We start from the raw sequence: 18,894 nt of genomic DNA, 5'->3' as shown, positions 1-18,894 counted from the left end.
TCGGTACTGCGAGAAGAGGGAGGCCCGGGAGGTGGAGCTCTGCGCCGAGGGGAAACACGACCCCATGCCCAGCGAGGACAGACTAGCCTGCAGAGCAGCGCAGGTTGTTGGGTCTGTGGAGTGGAGAGTCCAACAGGAAAAAGATGCTGACCTCCAACCAGTGCTGCAGTGGATGGAGTCCGGAAGGAGGCCCCAGTGGAATGAGGTCGCCGGGTGCTCCCCTGCCACTAAGGGACTCTATGAAAAATTTGCAGCCCTTCGGCTTAAGGACGGGGTGCTTCAGAGGGCCTGGAAGGCGCCAGCTACTGGAGAGGAGAGGTGGCAGGTGGTGGTCCCTGGAGCCCTGAGGGAAGCCGTGCTAAAGGCCTGTCATGGCACGGCTGGAGCCGGGCATTTTGGGATCTCAAAAACCCTCGGCCGGCTGCGGCAGAGTTTCTACTGGGGCCAGCTCAGGCGGGACGTGGAGGACTTTTGCCGCCGCTGTGACCTCTGCACAGCACATAAAGGCCCCCCCGACCAATCCCGCGCCCACCTTCAACAGCTGGCAGTGGGAGCCCCGATGGAGAGAGTGGCAGTGGATATAATGGGCCCATTTCCACGTACAGACAAGGGGAACCGTTACGTCCTGGTTGCTATGGATTATTTTACGAAGTGGCCGGAGGCGTACGCCATACCGAACCAGGAGGCAGAGACTGTTGCTGATGCACTGGTGGAGGGCATGTTCGCCAGATTCGGAGCAGCTGAGACGATCCACAGCGACCAGGGGAGGAACTTCGAGTCAGCAGTCTTCTCTGCCATGTGTGAGCGCCTGGGAATGGAGAAGACCCGGACCACCCCGCTGCACCCACAGAGTGACGGGCTCGTCGAACGGTTCAACAGAACCTTAGGGAAACAACTGGCCATACTCACCGCAGAACATCAGCGTGATTGGGACATGCACATCCCCCTTGTTTTGCTGGCCTACAGATCTGCTGTGCAAGATTCCACCTCATGCACACCTGCTCTGCTGATGTTGGGTCGGGAGCTGCGGGCCCCTGCGGAGATGGTGTTTGGAAACCCCCCGGACACACCAGCAGTTCCACCGGGGCCAGAATATGCCAGGAGGCTCCAAGATAGGATGGAGTCAGCTCACGCTTTTGCCCGTGACCAGCTCGGGAAAGCGGGGATGAGGCAAAAAAGGAATTACGACCTGAGGTGCAGAGGGAAAGACTTCAGCGCTGGTGACTTAGTGTGGGTGTACACCCCTAAACGGAAAAAGGGACGGTGCCCAAAGTTAGACTGTCACTGGTCGGGGCCCTGTGAAGTTTTGGAGAGATTGGGGGAGGTTGTGTACAGGGTCCAGCTGCCCCCTAGAGGGAGACGGGTGGCGCTTCACAGGGACAGGTTGGCCCCATACAAAGGGGATGCGCGCCCACTTCAGCGGCCCAGGCCCCGTCCCCGTCCCCCAACACCCCCTCCCAGAGACAAGACACCACCACCCCCGGACTCACCCCCTGTGCAGTGGCAGGAGGCTGCAGCGCTGCCCACTCGGCCCCGAAGGCGGAGAAAGCCCCCGGGCCATCTCAGAGACTTTGTTTGTGATCCCTCGGGGCGAGGGATTCAGTAAGGGGGGGGCAGTGTAACGGTTCATGTTTTAGGAGTGTTCGTTGTTCCTACGCTGGAGAGGGTCCGCAAAGGCATCCGAGGGAGGAGGGGCGGTGTGTGTGTGAGGGAGCTGCGGGAGTGAGGGATAGTTACCCGTTCTGTGTTGTGGCGTGGTTACGGCCGACAGTGACCATTTAATAAAGAGCTCGTTGTGAGATCCACTGTGTGCTTATTCCAGCGTCCGACGGACGCTACAGTAGGTAACTCTGCGTTTAGGGGCGTGAACATGCCGATGCGTCTCTTTTTCATCAGTAAGATCAATGAGGAAGAAAGATTTCAGATCTGAAATTAGCATTATTGGGTTTTCTTTACTGACATCAGATAATCTACATATGGGGGGGGGTTTGTAATCAGATTACTACCGAGGAAACAGAAGTGAGAGAATAATCAACATTGAGAACATGCTTAGAAACATGGATAACTTGCAGGCATCTGTTAGCTTCAGCTCAGGCCTTCAGCGCCACAACACCACTTTTAGCCATAAAAGTGCACTTTTGGTAATTATTCGCTCACTACTATAGTGTTTTATGCTTTCACCACATTAGTTTACATTACTCTCCAAATTCAGCCTTATGATTGGCAAGCTGAAGGGATTTCAAAGGGGAATAAACACATGCGAAGCAACAGATGTCTGCCTCTGCCATGAAAGCATATTTTCCAGCACAGACAGGTGGAAAGTTCTGGCATGCGTATACAAATCTTTCAAGCCCACGCATGCAATTCAAACCTCACAATGTATTAAGGAACCCACTGTGTGCTATTCGGATTGGTGTTTGTAGTTTTGATTGGTTCCATCACAAGGCAACAATAAAGGTTCCACCTCCCACTGACTGGCTGGTCTTGCTCTGTCTCCCCCCCACAGACCATGGCGTACTCGGGGGTCCCATCTGTGACATTGATAGTTGGCTGTGGTCTGTCTTGCCTCGCCTTGATCACGTTGACAGTGATCTATGCCGTGCTATGGAGGTAATTGTACTTTAAGAGGATTGGCTGCAAACGCTCGATTGATGAATGTCGTAATCCAACTCTAAGTTTTAAGAAATATCTGATTTTGGTCATTCTTTTTTTTCTCCTAGATATATTCGCTCGGAACGATCGATCATCCTGCTCAACTTCTGCCTGTCTATAATCTGCTCAAATATATTGATCCTTGTTGGACAAACTCAGACCCATAACGTGGTAAGTGTCTTCTAAGAATCTGTTCTGCGCAGTTCAAAATGTTTGGAGGATTTGTGTTTGATTCATCTGTGAAAGGGTTTAACTCAGGATGACGTTGCAGAATGCAGGAATGATTCGAGTAGCACCTAACTGTGGCCTTGTCTAGTTTGAATAGAACTCAGTACTTCAATTTGGCCTGAATGAATCTGTTGCCAAATCTATTTGAGTCCAATTCACTCTTGACACGTTTCATTTTAGTTTTGATCACTATAATTCTCATCAGTAAAATGCTGTCTTTTGTGTGCCAGATGTTGGTTTTGTCATTGAGAGTACAAAAACAATGATGTAACGGTTACTTTATAACTTTTGTCAAGCAAGATGCTCTCATTCGTTTGTGTCTTGCACAGCAAAACTTCTTAGATTTCATCCAAAAAGGAAAATAAAGAGTTTTTAATTTCCCTCTAAGACGTAGACTTCTGTCACGTTTGTCTACGTATACAGGCGGTCTTTACTCAGGTGTTGCCATGTCTTGGGAAAATCTACAATCCGTTTGCATATATAGATAGATCTTAAATTGCAAATAAATAGTGTGCACAAAATAGCAGTTTGAATAGTGGTTCAAATGTGAACTGTTAACAATTCACAATAATGGACGTTTTTCAATGGAAGATTTTATAAAAATGTTGCCATGAAGCACATTGGGAGCCCTGGTGGACAGCACAACAAAAGTCCGATGAGAGTATTGTGATATTGCCCTTGAAAGGGTGCAATAATGGAGACAATGAAGTAAAGGGAGGATGGGAGACAGACTTTTACTTAGATTACTCAGCAACGCAACTTTTACTGAAATGACTGAAAGTTTATGTTCAGATGACAGGGAGCGCTGTAGTCCAAATCAAGTCATTAGAATTCAAAGGGTTAAGTGCATTAAATAAATATGTATCACTTCCTTGGTTTCATAACAGTCCAGTAAACAAGTGGCTAATGTATGAGATTGGTTGGCAAACTGTATTTGGGATTTACAAGCTGCCCACTCGGACGGCCTGCTCAATAATTTGGCAGCTCAACAGAATGCCACATTGTCCATTTTATCAAGCCACGTCATTCTCACTGGACCTTTGCCTTTTTTAAAAGGAACATATTGTATTTTTTTCTCACTCTATTATGACCCACTGTGTTATAATACAGTGGATGTGTTTTAATGGTACTCAACTGAATATATAAGAGAGCTAACAATCCTTTAGAATGACGCTTCCTGTCTATGGAGGCATCAGAAACGCCAATGCTGCCACTGCTGCTGCTGCTGTGCATCACGGCTGCTTTCACTGTGCTTACATGTATGATTTGCTCTTAGAGCAGATGGCCCTGCAAGCATTTAGGGGCTCACATTGGATCAGGCGCCGCTCATTAATCAAGCCGTTCCTCCATTAATTTTTTCTGAGCTCATGAAAATTGGATCATTAATAATGAATAAATGAACAAAAAGAAAAAGCATAAACTAAAGATGCATTGATTCAGTGACACTACAGATTAAACATGGACAAAATGCACCAACTCAAACATTTGAAAATTTCTTAATCCCCCATATTCTCTTCTATTATTATCCTTAATAAATGAATATGTTCTCATTCTATATCCTGCTCATGGGAGAGCATTGAACGCTGATTGAAAGCTTGTCAGATGTAATCAGCGCTCCATTTATCTCCAGTCTTGATTATGAGGACCACCACTCAACAGAATGCTCCTCTGGCGTGCCCCTAATAAGATCTGTCTCTGATTTGCAAAGAGCTGAAGATGTCATTTCCGCATTTCTCTGCTGGATTTAACAAACCTTATACAGTGAGGTATGTTTGACATAGCAAGGCGTTCTAAAGCCCGCTGAACCCCCACTGAGAGATTCTGAGTACAACAAAGCTCGCCATCGTTCTGATGGCGAGCTTTGAAGAATCTCAAAACAATATATTAAAATATGTTAACACGGGGGGTAGCATGCTGGCGCAGTGGTAAGCGCTGTTGCCTCACAGCAAGAATGTCGAATCCGACTTGTGGCCTTTCTGTGAGGAGTTTGAATGTCTGTGTGAGTTCTCTCCGGGTTCTCTGGTTTCTGTCCATCTCCAAAAACATGCAGTTTAAGTGAATTGCTTGCACTAAGTTGTCCGTAAGTGTGTGTGTGTGTGTGTGTGTGTGTGCATGTGCGTGTATGTCTATGTGTGGCCCTGCGATGAACTGGTGGCTTGTCCAGGGTGTACCCCGCCTCTTGCCTGTAGACCGCTGGGATAGGCTCCAGTAGATCCCGCAACACGGATTGGATCAAGCGGTTAAGAAAATGAATGAATGAATATTAACACTAGACAATTCCATGGAAGACGGACACAGCTGAAGTTCTACTCGCTGTGATATTATCAGTGTACATGTCGTGGTCTGTTGCTGCTGTGACTTCATCAGTCTTTTAGTGCATCGGTGAAATACCATAAAATGCGTTGGTATTACAAACACACTTTAAATAAAAGGTTTTATCTTTTTTCAACTCATTGGCTTTGTGAAGCTTTCCCTTTGTGGGTCTATTACCAAATCACAGACAAACACAGCCATACGATAACTGGAGACAATAAGCGAGCATTTTGCTTTTGTTTCAGGAGTTGGTAAAGATAAAAATAAAGGTAAAACATCAGGTGATGTGCACAGCTCCAGATAGGTGCTAATGCTGCTCTACTGCCTTTAGTTGTATAATTATGTAACTGTTTTTGTGTATAGCTTGTCACCAAAAACACAATCGATGCAATGCTAGTGATTCATTTCATCCATTATAGATGCTTAAAACATGGTAGCATCAAATGTTGCTTCTCATTAATTGCATAAGAATGATAAAGTTGTGGTTCCCTTTTTTAAATCTTGTCCTCATGAGCAAGAAACAAACATTAACCATGTAAAATAAGACATTGAAATTCTACTAAAATATTTTCAATAGCTAAACCAGAATTCTGCGTATTTGCACACACTCAATGAACACAGTTTGTAAGCTTTGATTAGACGACGTAAAAGCAAACCGTCCCTTCTGGCGTCCATCGTCCTGCACGGAAACCAAGTTAGCGCTGGTTTAAATTCTAAAGCTGAGAATGAAAGTTCACATTTTACAGCTGTCGCCCCTTACTTCTCTTGACTACGTCTCCGTTGTAAAGAAATATATGAGAAATAATTCACTCGTTTGGATCAAGCATACTGGAGAAGTCAGTGTTTGAGGGGTGGGCGAGCAAGAGGAGAAAACAGAGCCCCTGTATGGGTTTAATTGCCGTGCTGCCTGACACTGCCTTACTTGTTTTTCCCGGCATCTCTCGCAAGAAGAGCATATAATTGGCGCCACTGTTTGTGGGTTCAGACTCGTTCATTGTCTGATAGAGATCATTTCTTTGGTGTGGAGGTGTCCTCTTGTAGCAGGAGGTCAGTTAGTCACCTTTGTGCTTTTCTTTTGTCTTCTGCCCTCGTTGGTTTTTAGGCGTACAGAAAAAGAGAAGATGACGCAGACATTGCTGGTCTCACCGGGGAAGAACCTATGACAGTTTCCTCTAATGGGCGACAATGTATTAAATACTGAGTGGATAGAAGTCTAAAGGCTTTTTTTTTTGTTTACCCTTCCTGACACTATCGAGAGACAATTAAATCATCAACAGAAGCTGGTTTGCTTTTCATGAAACGAGTGTCACAGCCGGTTAATCGTGTGAGCTGAAGCACTTCTTCAGACAAACTGCCTGTAGGTTTAGCGTGTAAACCTCCTGACGCGTCGCGAGATTGATGATTATCGACCTGTATTAAAACACTGCGTGTCGCGCATCAGCACAGATGGCTCATCAAAGCTGGCATCTTATCCAAAACCAATCATGCAGATCAAAAATGAAGCGCTTGTAAAATCTTCTTAAATTAAATTTTACATTTAGTTCCCATGATATCAGTAAATTCGGCCTTGCCATATGTTACGGTAGTACTTGGTCAGAATAATAGAATTGGTCAAAGTCTTTTGATGAGTTTTAAGAAAAGGAATAACAAGAAGATATATGCAACCTAATTCTCAGATCTCCTTGACGTGCTTTATATTTGGGAAAAGTTATCCTGTTAACTGGACTGAAAGTATAAATAATGCATATAAAGTTTAGTAAATACAAAGCCCAGAGCTCAGAGAAGAAAATAAAAGTTTAATCATCAAGTCAACATTAATTTAATCCAATTACGAATAGGAATTTCTACATGTCATAAAATCCTTTTTATGTGTCATTTCAACAATATATGCAGCTCCCCTTATTCCATTTGAGTCATTGCAACGTAAAACAAATAGCAAAAATACTCGCAACCACGCTTTCAGTTCTTCACACCTGAGCGAGCATCGAGCCTCCCAGAGTTTAGGCAGACCACAGCAAATTATCCTGATATTAATGTGCCAGCATTGAACCAACTTGAAATATTTCCCATCAGTCACTACTCTTACCTTCATGTTGATCAGCTCTGTAATACTGTACTTCAATGGGGTTCCTTCCTCTGTTTCCATGGATACTGACACAGTGCGCTCTCTCGCCATTTGCCTTTCTAAAGGGCAGTGTGAACTCTAGGCTTCAGCCGTGTGTGTTTTTTTTTTGTTTTGTGTGACCGGGGCTGCTGTGGTTTCCACATATTGTCTCTTTGTCTCTGTTTAAATGAACAGTTTTATATGCAAAGACTAATGAGGCCAGATGGTTACACGAACCCAGGTGAACTGAGAAACAGAGCAGTCGTGTGCGACCTGTTTCCAACAAACGAGGCTCTATTTTCAGCACCTTTCATTAACTCTTTAGCAACAGCAACTCTTGAACCGGCCTCATGTGTAACTCCAACCAGTTTTTTATGAAAGCAGCTATGGGCAATTCTAGTACCGATACTTATCATCACTAAATATGAGGGCATTTTTTTTACCTTTTCCTGCAGGATATTTGTATATTGAAGGCTTCTCTTATGAGATGTAAATAAACCAATTAGCCTAATTTATACAGTGAAGTACTACTGATATTTTTTACTTTATTGATCTAACATAAAACAAGCTGACTCTCGCTATGAGCACAATTTAGATTTAGGAAGAAACATTTACATTTCAGGAGGAAGTTGTTGTATTTGTATCAAAAAGTATCAGAAAACTACAAATATGTTAACTGACTGAGCAGAATGTAAATTTTATTTTGTTAAATAAAAAAAACAGCAGCGGGAAGAAGGTTGAATAGCTCAGTAGAACACAAAATTTTTTCCCCCCACACAAAAGACTATTTGCAATGTCAACTGATTCGATGTCCTGAATAACATCCTGTGTTAGAGTTTACATTTGCAAATCAGAAACGTTGCTTCAAAGTTCACCACAGCTTGGCCTAAGAAGCTCTAGTTCATTACAGAGTCGCCGCCACCATCCCTGACTTGAAGCTCCCAGACAATCTCTCTGCTGGGATTTGAAGAAGGTGCATGTTTGCGGTGCCTAAACCGAGCACCTCGGCAGAATTGGAGGCCTTTGCCCATTAAGAATGAGCAGCTAAAAGGTCCCTACAATGTACTAGAGGCTCTTGTCATTAAGCAGCTGAGTCATCTTGAGGCTGTTGAGTAAAAATACATTCTTGTGTTTTTTATATAAAACACATTATCTATGGAACTGACCTACTTAAATCTAGTTATGAGCAAAGAGCTGATAAATGATATATTGAAATAACTGCATAACTTTGCTTCCAATTCTGTGTTGCACAATCATGTTACCGATTTGCACCGGAAACTATATCATGTACTGTATTAGTGTATTTGATCAATTTTAGCAAGAGGGACAACTCTTTCTTTCTCTTTATAGATCATTCTCTGAGGAATGAAAAAATCAAAATCCCTGACAAATATAGTGACGCACCTCACATTTAAGTAACTTAGACATTAGGCATTTTGTGGTTTAACATGAGTACTGCGCCAGGATGTACCCTACACAAATTCTAATAGTTCTCGTGAAACATAAATATAAATATTTTATACCAGAATCTACATTGACATCATGATCTGCCCTCCTTAGTGTAATAATGTAGTGTAATAAACAGAATTCCCCACGGCTCATGCAGGATTACTGTCTTGTGCAACACTCATGAACACCACAGGTGACAGATGGATTTAGCATAGTTATCTCAGTGGGGGGAGCATAAAGAGTACGGGAGCCCTCGCAGCATGGTGGAGACGCCCTGGGACAAGATGGTGCTCTTCAGTTTCTCCCTCTTTATGAAGCACTGCTCAGATTGCCACACCTTCACAATGGAAACCAGTTTAATGTCTTCACAGAATGGCAGGATTCCTAAGTCTACCTATTTATCGCTTAATCGTCTCGCAAACGTGTCTCTGGGTGAAACAAAGATGGAGGCGCTAACAAAGCCGAAAAGAGCCGGTAGATTACCGAGCCTGAATGCAATCTGCTACCTCCGACATGGGCTTCCTGTATTGGTTAGGCAGTGTTGTGGATCATTCCCCTTCTGTCTGTGTGGAACAGCTGACATCAACACACATGCCTCCAGGTGGATTCCCCCAGCATACTAATGTGGGATAGCAGAGGCGAACGCTTTGCCGTGGCTTTCTGCGTCAGCGTCTGTGATCATTACTACAGTGACTCCCTCTGTTACTGCAGTTGTAAAAGACGCTCTTTTTCATTTGCTGCGCATCAGTGGATGGTCTGGACACACGAATATTGTCTGTGCTTCAAGAATAATTCAAGGACATAAGTAAATAATAATAAGCAATCTTGCTGTACAGTTAATTGTGGTTGAGCGACTGACACCCCTCCACGTATATATGTCTCTCTCTGACCGTTTGCACTTCCATCTACAGGGGGTCTGTGTCATGACAACAGCCTTTCTGCACTTCTTCTTCCTGGCATCGTTCTGCTGGGTCCTCACAGAGGCATGGCAATCCTACATGGCCGTGACGGGAAAGGTCCGGACCAGGCTCATCCGCAAGCGCTTTCTATGTCTGGGCTGGGGTGAGTTAGAACCATGGTCTCCATGCAAGGTGGTACTTTAACAGTGCATCTATTTATTTGTTGCCCCTCTCCCTCTTTTCACTGATCTCATGCTCTGTGAGGCAGCAAGATCGTCGTGCTGCCAGGCTCTTTGTTACAGTGCTTTTGTGCTAAAGTCAAACCCTGAGGGGCTCGCTAAATGGGCTAGCCTGGGGTGGGGTGGGAGGGGGGGGCAGCTCTCCAGTAGCAGGCTGGAGAGCTGACCTCATGTCTGATAAAGATGATTTAGACTGCAAAGAAAAAAAAACATTTATTTTGAATTCGAAGGACAGGAGTGAGTGTTTAAAATGTTAATGTTAAGTTATTGATGATGAGAATGGGGTTGGGATTAACTAAGTTTTTTCTTCTTCCCACTCCTTTTCGAGTGTGAATGTATGATTTGGAATTTCTTTACTCGCATGTATTATTTTGTTTGTGAATGCTCGAAATAACCAAACTTCAATCAATCAATCAATCAATCAATGTTTATCTGAATCTGCTTCTAAAAGGTTCCTTCTCACAGACTACTAGATCTCTGCTTTAAACAAAATCAATTTGATTATGAAAGAGCCCACACTCATTCTTCGTGTTACCTAGCAACAAACAAGGCACTCTTAGTCATTGCAGCAGTGCTGCTTGCTGCTGCAAAGGGGAAAAAATGACAAGCGCTGTTTTACAATAAAATTATATATATTCATTCGTCCTGTTTGGAGTGCAGCGTCTCCTGCGTCATGGATCCTGACATGCTTGTGTACAATTTACTTCTTCAACACTGCAGACATGCCCTGCATGACTACAAGGTGTTTGTCATGTGCCTCCAGGAAGCACAAGCAGATCGCATCATGGCGACGTGATGATTATGTCCTACACCGGTCCTGACTGGCTTTCCATGACATTTCTCATAAAGTTTTTTTTAGATGCACCAGCTGTTCTGGTGAATGATACTAATGTGAATGTAGCTATTGCTAGCAATCCAGTCACTGAACTATAGTTAGCCTACTGTTTGATGATATCATCACTTATTTGTGTTTAAAGTAATATACTACTGTGGGTTCTAATGACAAAAGAGATTATAATCATATAGTTTCCATTATAATAACAGGAAAAACTATTTTTTAAGTAAAAGAGCCAATTATTACATCTATCACTAGTATTTCTTGCAATCCTAATTTATGATTTGCATAAATGAACCAAATAAACAGGTTTCTGAATGAAGGTATAGCTGATATGAACAGGACCATTGTAGGTAGGTCATCCCACCACCAATAGCTAAAAGAGTCTCTGTGCTCTATTGCTGCAGAAAGGAGTCGGAGACAACTGCTAGTTTTTGAGGAGCAAAGTGCTCAAGATGATGAATAGAGTGGAATAGATGAATAGCTGTTTAAAATGGCTCGTGTCACACACTCCCTGGGATGCGCCGGCGACGCATTCGGGTACCCCGCCTCTCGCCCATAGCAAGCTGGGATAGGCTCCAGCAACTCCTGTGACTCGCAAAGCGGAAAAGGGGCTATAGATGAGAGATCTCAGCTACAAGAAGAAGGATGGATGGATGGATGTTAGCACTCATTCATTCATGAACAGTTTTGATGAATCAACAGCCTCTGACTACTTATTCTAATCAATGAATGACACTCTGAATTACAAAAAGTATATGAGAATAATTTTGAGCAAATTCAAGTTACCTCACCTACCCTACATGTGGAAACATTGGACAGTTAGAAGAAATAATGATTGACAGGGCATCGTCGTGCCCAGCCAATCAGAGCGCCGGGGGGCGGTGGCATGTCCAAAGAAGGATATTTTGAATTTGCCTCCAATCGCACCTGCTTGCGTTGGCCTGAAAGCAAAATCATTAATATTCTGAGCACACAGCAGTAAAGATCGACTCATTGCACCAATCTGTGATGAAGAGCCATACAGCAACAAAAAATAAATCCCTTCATGTAAAAGTTTTAAAGGGCGGGGTGAATTTCAACAATGACATTTTATATGTATAGGTTCCTGCATTTGATGCACTGTTGTCATTTTATCAAGACAGAACAGGCTGCTTCTTCAGCTTCATAGAACGCTGTAAATGGACTGTGTGATTATCTCACACTCACATTGTGGCTTCATGGAGTCTGGCTGCACTGTGATGCTGATATTTTCTGCACTGAGGAGAACTTGCGCTGTCAGGTCTAAAATAGAGGAGATCAAATGACTATTGATTTGTTTCTGTTTTTTTAGGATTGCCAGCTTTAGTGGTTGCAGTTTCAATGGGATTCACCAAAACAAAGGGATATGGGACACCTTTATAGTAAGTTTATTTTTATTTGTTGAATACATTTGTGGTATTTGTGGTATATTTCACAAAATACCACAAAAAAATACTTAAATATTTTTTAAGTTCTTCATATTATATAAAGACGTCACGTTCGGGACACAAACATGGCTCATATGAGTGGGAGTCTGCTGCGCAAACCTTTGGACCATCCGGCGTGACACAGTCACATCTAAAATAAACATTTTCATTGTTTTACAGTGAAAGAAAGAATAGAAATGCAGAACATTTGTAAGGATGACACTTATACTGGAGCCAATCCATTATTCTGTGCACACAATAGGATATTGATGATATTTAAGAGCAATGATTAAGTGCTTCTTCAGTGGCTTATACCAATCCTAAATCGTGCCATAACCAAAGTTCCCTGAAACCAATCAAATTTCAAAATAACACGGCTAGACGCCAATTTTGTGTGAGTTGAATCCCTGCTGGAAACCAAATGCATAAACACTGCTTAAAATCTCTTTAGCATTTTATTACCCTGTAAAACTTTGGAAATAGAGTTACAGCATATGGCACTCCTCCCCTGACAGTTGAGGAAAATACAATTGTTTGCTGGTGTGCACCATTAACTTGGAAGTTAATGTCTTTGTTTTAACAGTTACCTGTTTTCTCCTGCTTCCCCCCTGCAGCTGTTGGCTGTCTTTAGAGGGTGGTCTCCTGTATGCCTTTGTCGGACCTGCAGCTGCTGTTGTTCTGGTATGTTCAGACATCAGTTTTTTTTTAACTGCTGAGGATAGGAGGTAAAAGGACATTTAAAAATTTAAAGTGAAAAAAATACTTGAGGCATTTAAGAAATGTGCAGGTGTTGACATTTCTATAATCTATAGTTGTTAAATTTACTTTAGCTAATATCAAAATGCAGTTAAGTCCCCAAATTTTGCAGCTTCACAATAATTAACAGAACCTAAGGCTCATAGCGGGCAGCATTCTGTCTTGACCGGTTGGGTTGAGAATGAGAGAGAGGTAGAAAGACAGAGAGACAATGACAGATCAGGGGGAGCAAGAGACAAGGACAGGTAGGATGAGAGTCAAAAACAAAGAGGGAGAGATAGTGATAGAGAGACAGAGAGCACAGAAGCAGGGACATTCTTTAGTCTACTCTTGAACATAAAGATGGTCAAATAAAATTAAAAGGAGCAAACAAATATAATGATGCTTTAGAGATGATATAGCATCGGTTTAGTACAACTGCACTATACTAAAACGCGATAGGATGCTAAAATTTAAACACCTGACAAGAAGGAACAGTCAGATTTCAAAGTCAAAGTAATGAACTCAGGTGGTTCTCTTGTATTTAATGGAAGGGTGCACCTACCAGCTTGAGACCAGAAAATATTTTTATATCTCATATACTGGGGAATTTTATTTGCATTCTCTTGGTTTTAAAATGAAAATGCACAAAATAAATTTGAGTATGCAAATCCCTAAGTGTGTCTCAGCTGACGGCGAATGTCCCCCACTGTAAAACCGCTGATCTGTGGTGGGATTTGCAATAAAGTAGATTGAGATATTCCTCTTAAAATGTGACTAAACGTCGGGGTCTGACTTGCCATCTCGTCCCGCTGTGGTTCTCTTTCGTGATGAACCTCAGAGGAATGGAAACTATTCTTTGGAAAAATGGCAAGAACAAGCCTCTGCAGCGAGATGGAACAGCAGACAGCGGTTATCACGCCTTGATACTGTGACATCATAATGAAACGTCTCCTGCTAACAAAGCTCATTGAATAAGAATTTCCCCAAATGTATTTCTATAAATACATAATGAACTCTTTATCTCAGCTAGAGGCATTTCAAATAGAGAATGCATATTTGAAATCATCTGTTTCCCAGCTAAATCTGCCTCTATTTTCTGTTGGGCTAAGAATAGGGGAAGGTGCCTTCGAGATGTTTTTCTTGTCAGGCAGAGCTTTTCTTAAGGCTGCCATGCTGGACTGAGCATCCAGGGCATGCCTCATCCATTGGCTGGAATGTCACAGATGTGCAGACAATATATGCTAGAGGTCAAAGCTCAGCACATGGGAAAATCAAGAAGAGAAAAGAAATCCCTCTGCCTCCCCCCAGGGTAACAACATTAAATCCCAGCTGCCTTTGCGCTGTTGAATGTCAAGATGGGAAATTAAAGATACGATTCCACATTTGTTTGGACATAATCTCAGAGGCTAATATTCCTTTCCCCTTCCTCTTCACAGGTGAACATGGTGATCGGTATCTTGGTGTTTAATAAACTAGTGTCCAGAGATGGCATACTGGAAAAGAAGCTGAAGCACCGCGCAGGGTATGACAGCACGTCCTTGTTAGTACCTCCAATTTCTTCTTTACCTTCATGCAAAATTACAAATGTAATCTGATATATTTATTTTGTACATGTGAAGATTCAGACCTCCTTTTTTATTGCTGTTAAAAGGGGAAATGAAAAGCACAAACATAAAGGGGGTCATAACTCTCTCGGGACCGTCATGGCTCTGCACTTCTTTGGCAGAATCAGTCCACTGTGGAAATCAGTTAAATCGCCCACCCACTAGCTGTGTCTGCTGTAGCTAATGTGACAGGGGAGGATTTCAAGTCGGAGGAGTGGCTGTTTGTGTTGTTTGTCATGCTGTTGTCTCTGTGTCCCACAGACAAATGAGTGAGCCGCATACAGGATTAACTCTCAAGTGTGCCAAATGTGGCGTTGTATCAACAACTGCTTTATCAGCAACTACAGCTAGCAATGCAATGTAAGTGCTTGTCAGTGTCTGAATCAATGAGACGATGCAACGGGGAGTTTCTGCATGCACAGCGTGTTCAGCTCCACAATGTAGCCCACACTACAGTCCACACTCGCACCCCTTATGCATCAGGTCAGCATAGGGACCTTTTATTGTAAGCATGTCATGTTACAGGCTTCTTTGAGGCTCTGCTGTCAGTGGAGTAAAAAAAAAAGAGAGACCCATATGGAAATGCTACTTTTCACTCAGAACCTTATCATATCACCTTCACCAGGTTAGCTGGCTTTTATTTCCTCTGCACCCTCCTTCATCCCTCCTTCCAGGGCTTCGCTGTGGAGTTCCTGCGTTGTCCTGCCACTGCTGGCTCTGACCTGGATGTCGGCGGTGCTCGCCATGACAGACAAGCGCTCCATCCTTTTTCAGATCCTCTTTGCCATCTTTGACTCACTGCAGGGTTTTGTCATCGTGATGGTCCACTGCATCTTAAGGAGAGAGGTAAAGAAGTTTGTTGACTCGGAAATAAATCCCTTAATACTCAACACGCCGTTGCCCATAAAGTTGGAATAAAATATCTTTACCTCTTCTCATGAAATGATTGTGATAATATAATTTATTCTTGACAGCTAAATGTTATCGATCAAACTCTTCCAGATGTATCACAGTGAAAATGTAACTGCAATTGACCATTGAAGACTGTGCATTCAGGCTTAAGCCAAATTGAGGCTATTTGAACGAAAGGATTAAAGGCTTTGTTTTAATTTTTCTGACCTTGGTCAATTTAACAGGAAACATTTCAAGGGGATTTCACGCATAAGAATGTTCAATATTATTTATTAAAATATCACTCAGTAACTAATATTGAGAAAGAAGCAGCCCCACTCCTTGGTCAGATCCTGAGCTTGCTGTAGGATTTACAGTTCAGTTTACAGTTTGGCAGGAATCATTGATTCAATGGTAACTTCTCCACAAACAACAGTTTGCTGTTATCTCCCAATTTCTATGGATTAATCAGATTAATCAATTGCCAATCATCTTGTCTGGTAAAAAATTGTGGTCTTTCTGGAGATTTTCTTGCCTTCAAATGACTAATCTTTTGATGATGTTTGACACTTTTTTTTCAGACCGCATTTCCAAGGTAATCCAAACTGTTAGCTTGTTTGTGTCTGTTCTGTTGGAATATAGAAACTCTTTGATGTAATGCCAGTTGCATCGGGCAAGGCAATAGCCTGGCGAACGTCTTTGAAATTATAGAGCCAATTCTGAAGACATGAACTTACTGCATACAGGCAGGACAAAGACAAAGCAGTGAATGTCTTACCTCTTATAGCCAAACAGATGTTAAGCAGGAATGCATTTCACTGGGACTGAGCGTGTAATAATTGCACCTGCTGAAAGGTGTTTACTGGTGTATAAATAGGAATTAAAAAGAAGAATGTGTCTGAAAAAAGAATTATTACAACTTTATGGGCAACAGTGTAATAATGCAGTAATGAAGTTTCAAACGTAGTTTGTGACATGCAGTGTAATGGACACAATGACAAACTGACACCTTCTGTTTTAAGGTCCAGGATGCCTTCAGATGCAGACTCAGAAACTGCCAAGACCCAATCAGTGGTGATGCAACAGGAACCTTCCCTAATGGGCATGCTCAGATAATGGTAGGCATGTTATTTGCAGCCATTGGATGCTCTATAATTTAAGCAGACATTGTCCCTGGTTATTTATAAACGCATTCAAACTGACTTTTTCTCCTCTGACCTTGATTTAACTTGAGCTCTTTGTGCTGTTTTATTCTGCTCATCATTAGTTTAAATTGGCCTCTGAAATCTAAGGCATTGTTTTTAATGGGTTTATAATTTCCCATACATCAATTTTACAAAGCAATTACACACATGTTGGAGAGTTGGCCCTTTGATAGATGGTATTACTGGCCTCTGGTTTTCTAAACGCAATTCTTTATTTATGTTTGATTAAACTCACTGTCCCCATTTTCCATGCATCTCTCTCATTTCCTCTCATGCGGTATCAGAGGGCCGTTCCCCTACCTGACCTTTCGAATGGGACACCCTCTTTTCATCTAGTAACACCCCACCACTGGCACATCTTAACAATGATCTGCCATTAGTATTCTAATACTCCTCGCCGTGAAATTGTTTTTGCAATAGCAGAATGGTGTCATGCCCCCTGGTTCAATACAGTCATTAGCAGCAAGCACAAAATACATCTCAGCTGCTGTAGTTGCATTTTTTTCTCCCCATAGTGATTTTAGTGATATATTGTTAGGATGAGGCAAAAGGGAAAATGGCTGGTTTGTGTTTTTCTAAAGGCTTAGGATGAAATATATATATATATCATTTATCTCAGTCTCGATGTTTTTTAAAGAGGAGCATGGGTTTTGCATAAAAGCAATATGTAGTAGATCTATTCAAGGATTTACATCTTAACAATCCTGACCATTTGACTGTTTTCTGTCTACAGACGGACTTCGAGAAAGACGTGGACATCGCCTGTCGATCAGGTAAAAACCTAGATGGGATCTTTTACATTAGCATCTCCAATAAAAAGCAAAAACAAACTAAGCCAATGACAATGAAAGGTTATCAAACACTGACTTTAAACTGAGAACAGAGCAGCACTTTATATGAAAGCTGCTGCATATTTACTTCATCCAGTTTCCAACAACTTTATTTTCCGGATTTGATTCAATGTGACTAAAAGCAGCATCTTCTGCCATGAAACTAATTCAGTTGCATTGCTTGATGTGCTCATTGTAGAGGTCTGAATGCTTTTTATTCATTTTAGAAGGATTTTCTTCCTTCATTTCCGGCCATCATTCTATTGAGAAGTAAAATTACGTCCAGACCCCTGCATTAAACTTATCTATTCAAATGAGCCACAGTAATTATTGCTAGATAAGTGTATGATTTAATTAAACGGTCTTGAATAAATGCTCCTTGGAGACTATGCAGTTCCACTAGTGGTGGCAGCAGACAGAAGCCCAGAGCTTCATCTCTTTATCTCAAAGTTTTTCCAAACCGATGAAGAACATATAATAAATGGAACTATGGGAAATAACCAAGGCAACCGGAGACACTCCTCTTAGCCATCTTATCAAACTAAGGTGGGCAAAAGATAAAGTGACTCTGATGGAAGCAGCGGTCTCGACAGCCAGAAAGGTTCTTTCCAAAAGACTCTGTGGACTGATGATGATGAATATATTTATTAGATAGAATGTTAGAGTACAAGTACAGTCAAACAGTAGCATGTATTACAGTACAAATACAGTCAAACATCCTGTCTAAGAGGAGCATTTCAAAAAAGCCCTTGCGGTCTTGTTTCCGTTGAAAGTCCTTAGTACATAAACCATCGACATTTAACAATACCAATAAAATAAAAATAAATTACTCCACAGATGCAAAATAACAATAAATTGAAAAGACACATAATATGTACAATGTAGGGGCGGATTGACCAGGAGAGAGTCGTGATGACTATCTCCGTTTCTGCCCCCCTGAAAGGTGAATTTGTAGGGCCGTTTTGAATGAGGCCAAAGAGGTGCATGTTTGCTTGCATGACTCAAGCAATGGTTATCATCAGAGGATGAGGCAATACCCTGCAGTGTCATCCTACAGTAAATGAAAGTAAGTTCCAGTCAGGGGATCGTTCTGCAGGAATACCAGACTTTGTTGTTTCCTCCACGTCCACCCTGAGCATTAAATTAGATTAACACAAAAGAGCCCAGTATGAAATCTCATTAGTTGTCCTTGGGATCTCATTGCAGGCCTTTTGTGAAGGGAATATAGTTTATAAATCAAATGTTAAAATTCTCTGGTGGGGACACAACAGGCCGCTTCCATAAGTGGTCAGTATTTTATGAGCGTGAAGCTTTAAGCTTCTAGAACATCAGTCAACTTTCAGTGTCATCGCCAATGTCTCAGGAGGGTTGGGATAGCACAGAGTGAATTTCAGGGAGAGAATGAGCAATGTCACGTTATTTTCTCTTTCTATATTTTGTTGTTCTTTGTAATATCAGA

General features: G+C 42.2%; 1 protein-coding gene across 1 annotated transcript in view; it reads left to right on the top strand.

The window, feature by feature from the left end:
• Positions 1-17,378, top strand: part of LOC137912918 (adhesion G protein-coupled receptor B3-like) — a gene marked incomplete at its 3' end in the record, with an annotated part of 94,939 nt that extends 77,561 nt beyond the window's left edge. Inside the window, exons 17-26 of the mRNA XM_068757046.1 lie at positions 2,507-2,610; positions 2,721-2,823; positions 9,658-9,808; positions 12,053-12,122; positions 12,782-12,848; positions 14,342-14,427; positions 14,771-14,869; positions 15,184-15,355; positions 16,423-16,518; positions 17,339-17,378. Of these exons, the coding sequence (XP_068613147.1) occupies positions 2,507-2,610; positions 2,721-2,823; positions 9,658-9,808; positions 12,053-12,122; positions 12,782-12,848; positions 14,342-14,427; positions 14,771-14,869; positions 15,184-15,355; positions 16,423-16,518; positions 17,339-17,378 (988 nt within the window). The remainder of the gene's footprint in view (positions 1-2,506; positions 2,611-2,720; positions 2,824-9,657; positions 9,809-12,052; positions 12,123-12,781; positions 12,849-14,341; positions 14,428-14,770; positions 14,870-15,183; positions 15,356-16,422; positions 16,519-17,338) is intronic.
• Between the last annotated feature and the right edge of the window lie 1,516 nt (positions 17,379-18,894).

Source organism: Brachionichthys hirsutus, unplaced genomic scaffold (assembly GCF_040956055.1).
Source record: "Brachionichthys hirsutus isolate HB-005 unplaced genomic scaffold, CSIRO-AGI_Bhir_v1 contig_797, whole genome shotgun sequence".
In the NCBI taxonomy this organism is placed as follows: domain Eukaryota; kingdom Metazoa; phylum Chordata; class Actinopteri; order Lophiiformes; family Brachionichthyidae; genus Brachionichthys; species Brachionichthys hirsutus.
Note: the sequence above shows the minus strand (reverse complement) of the source record. Positions and strands in the feature narration are given on the sequence as shown.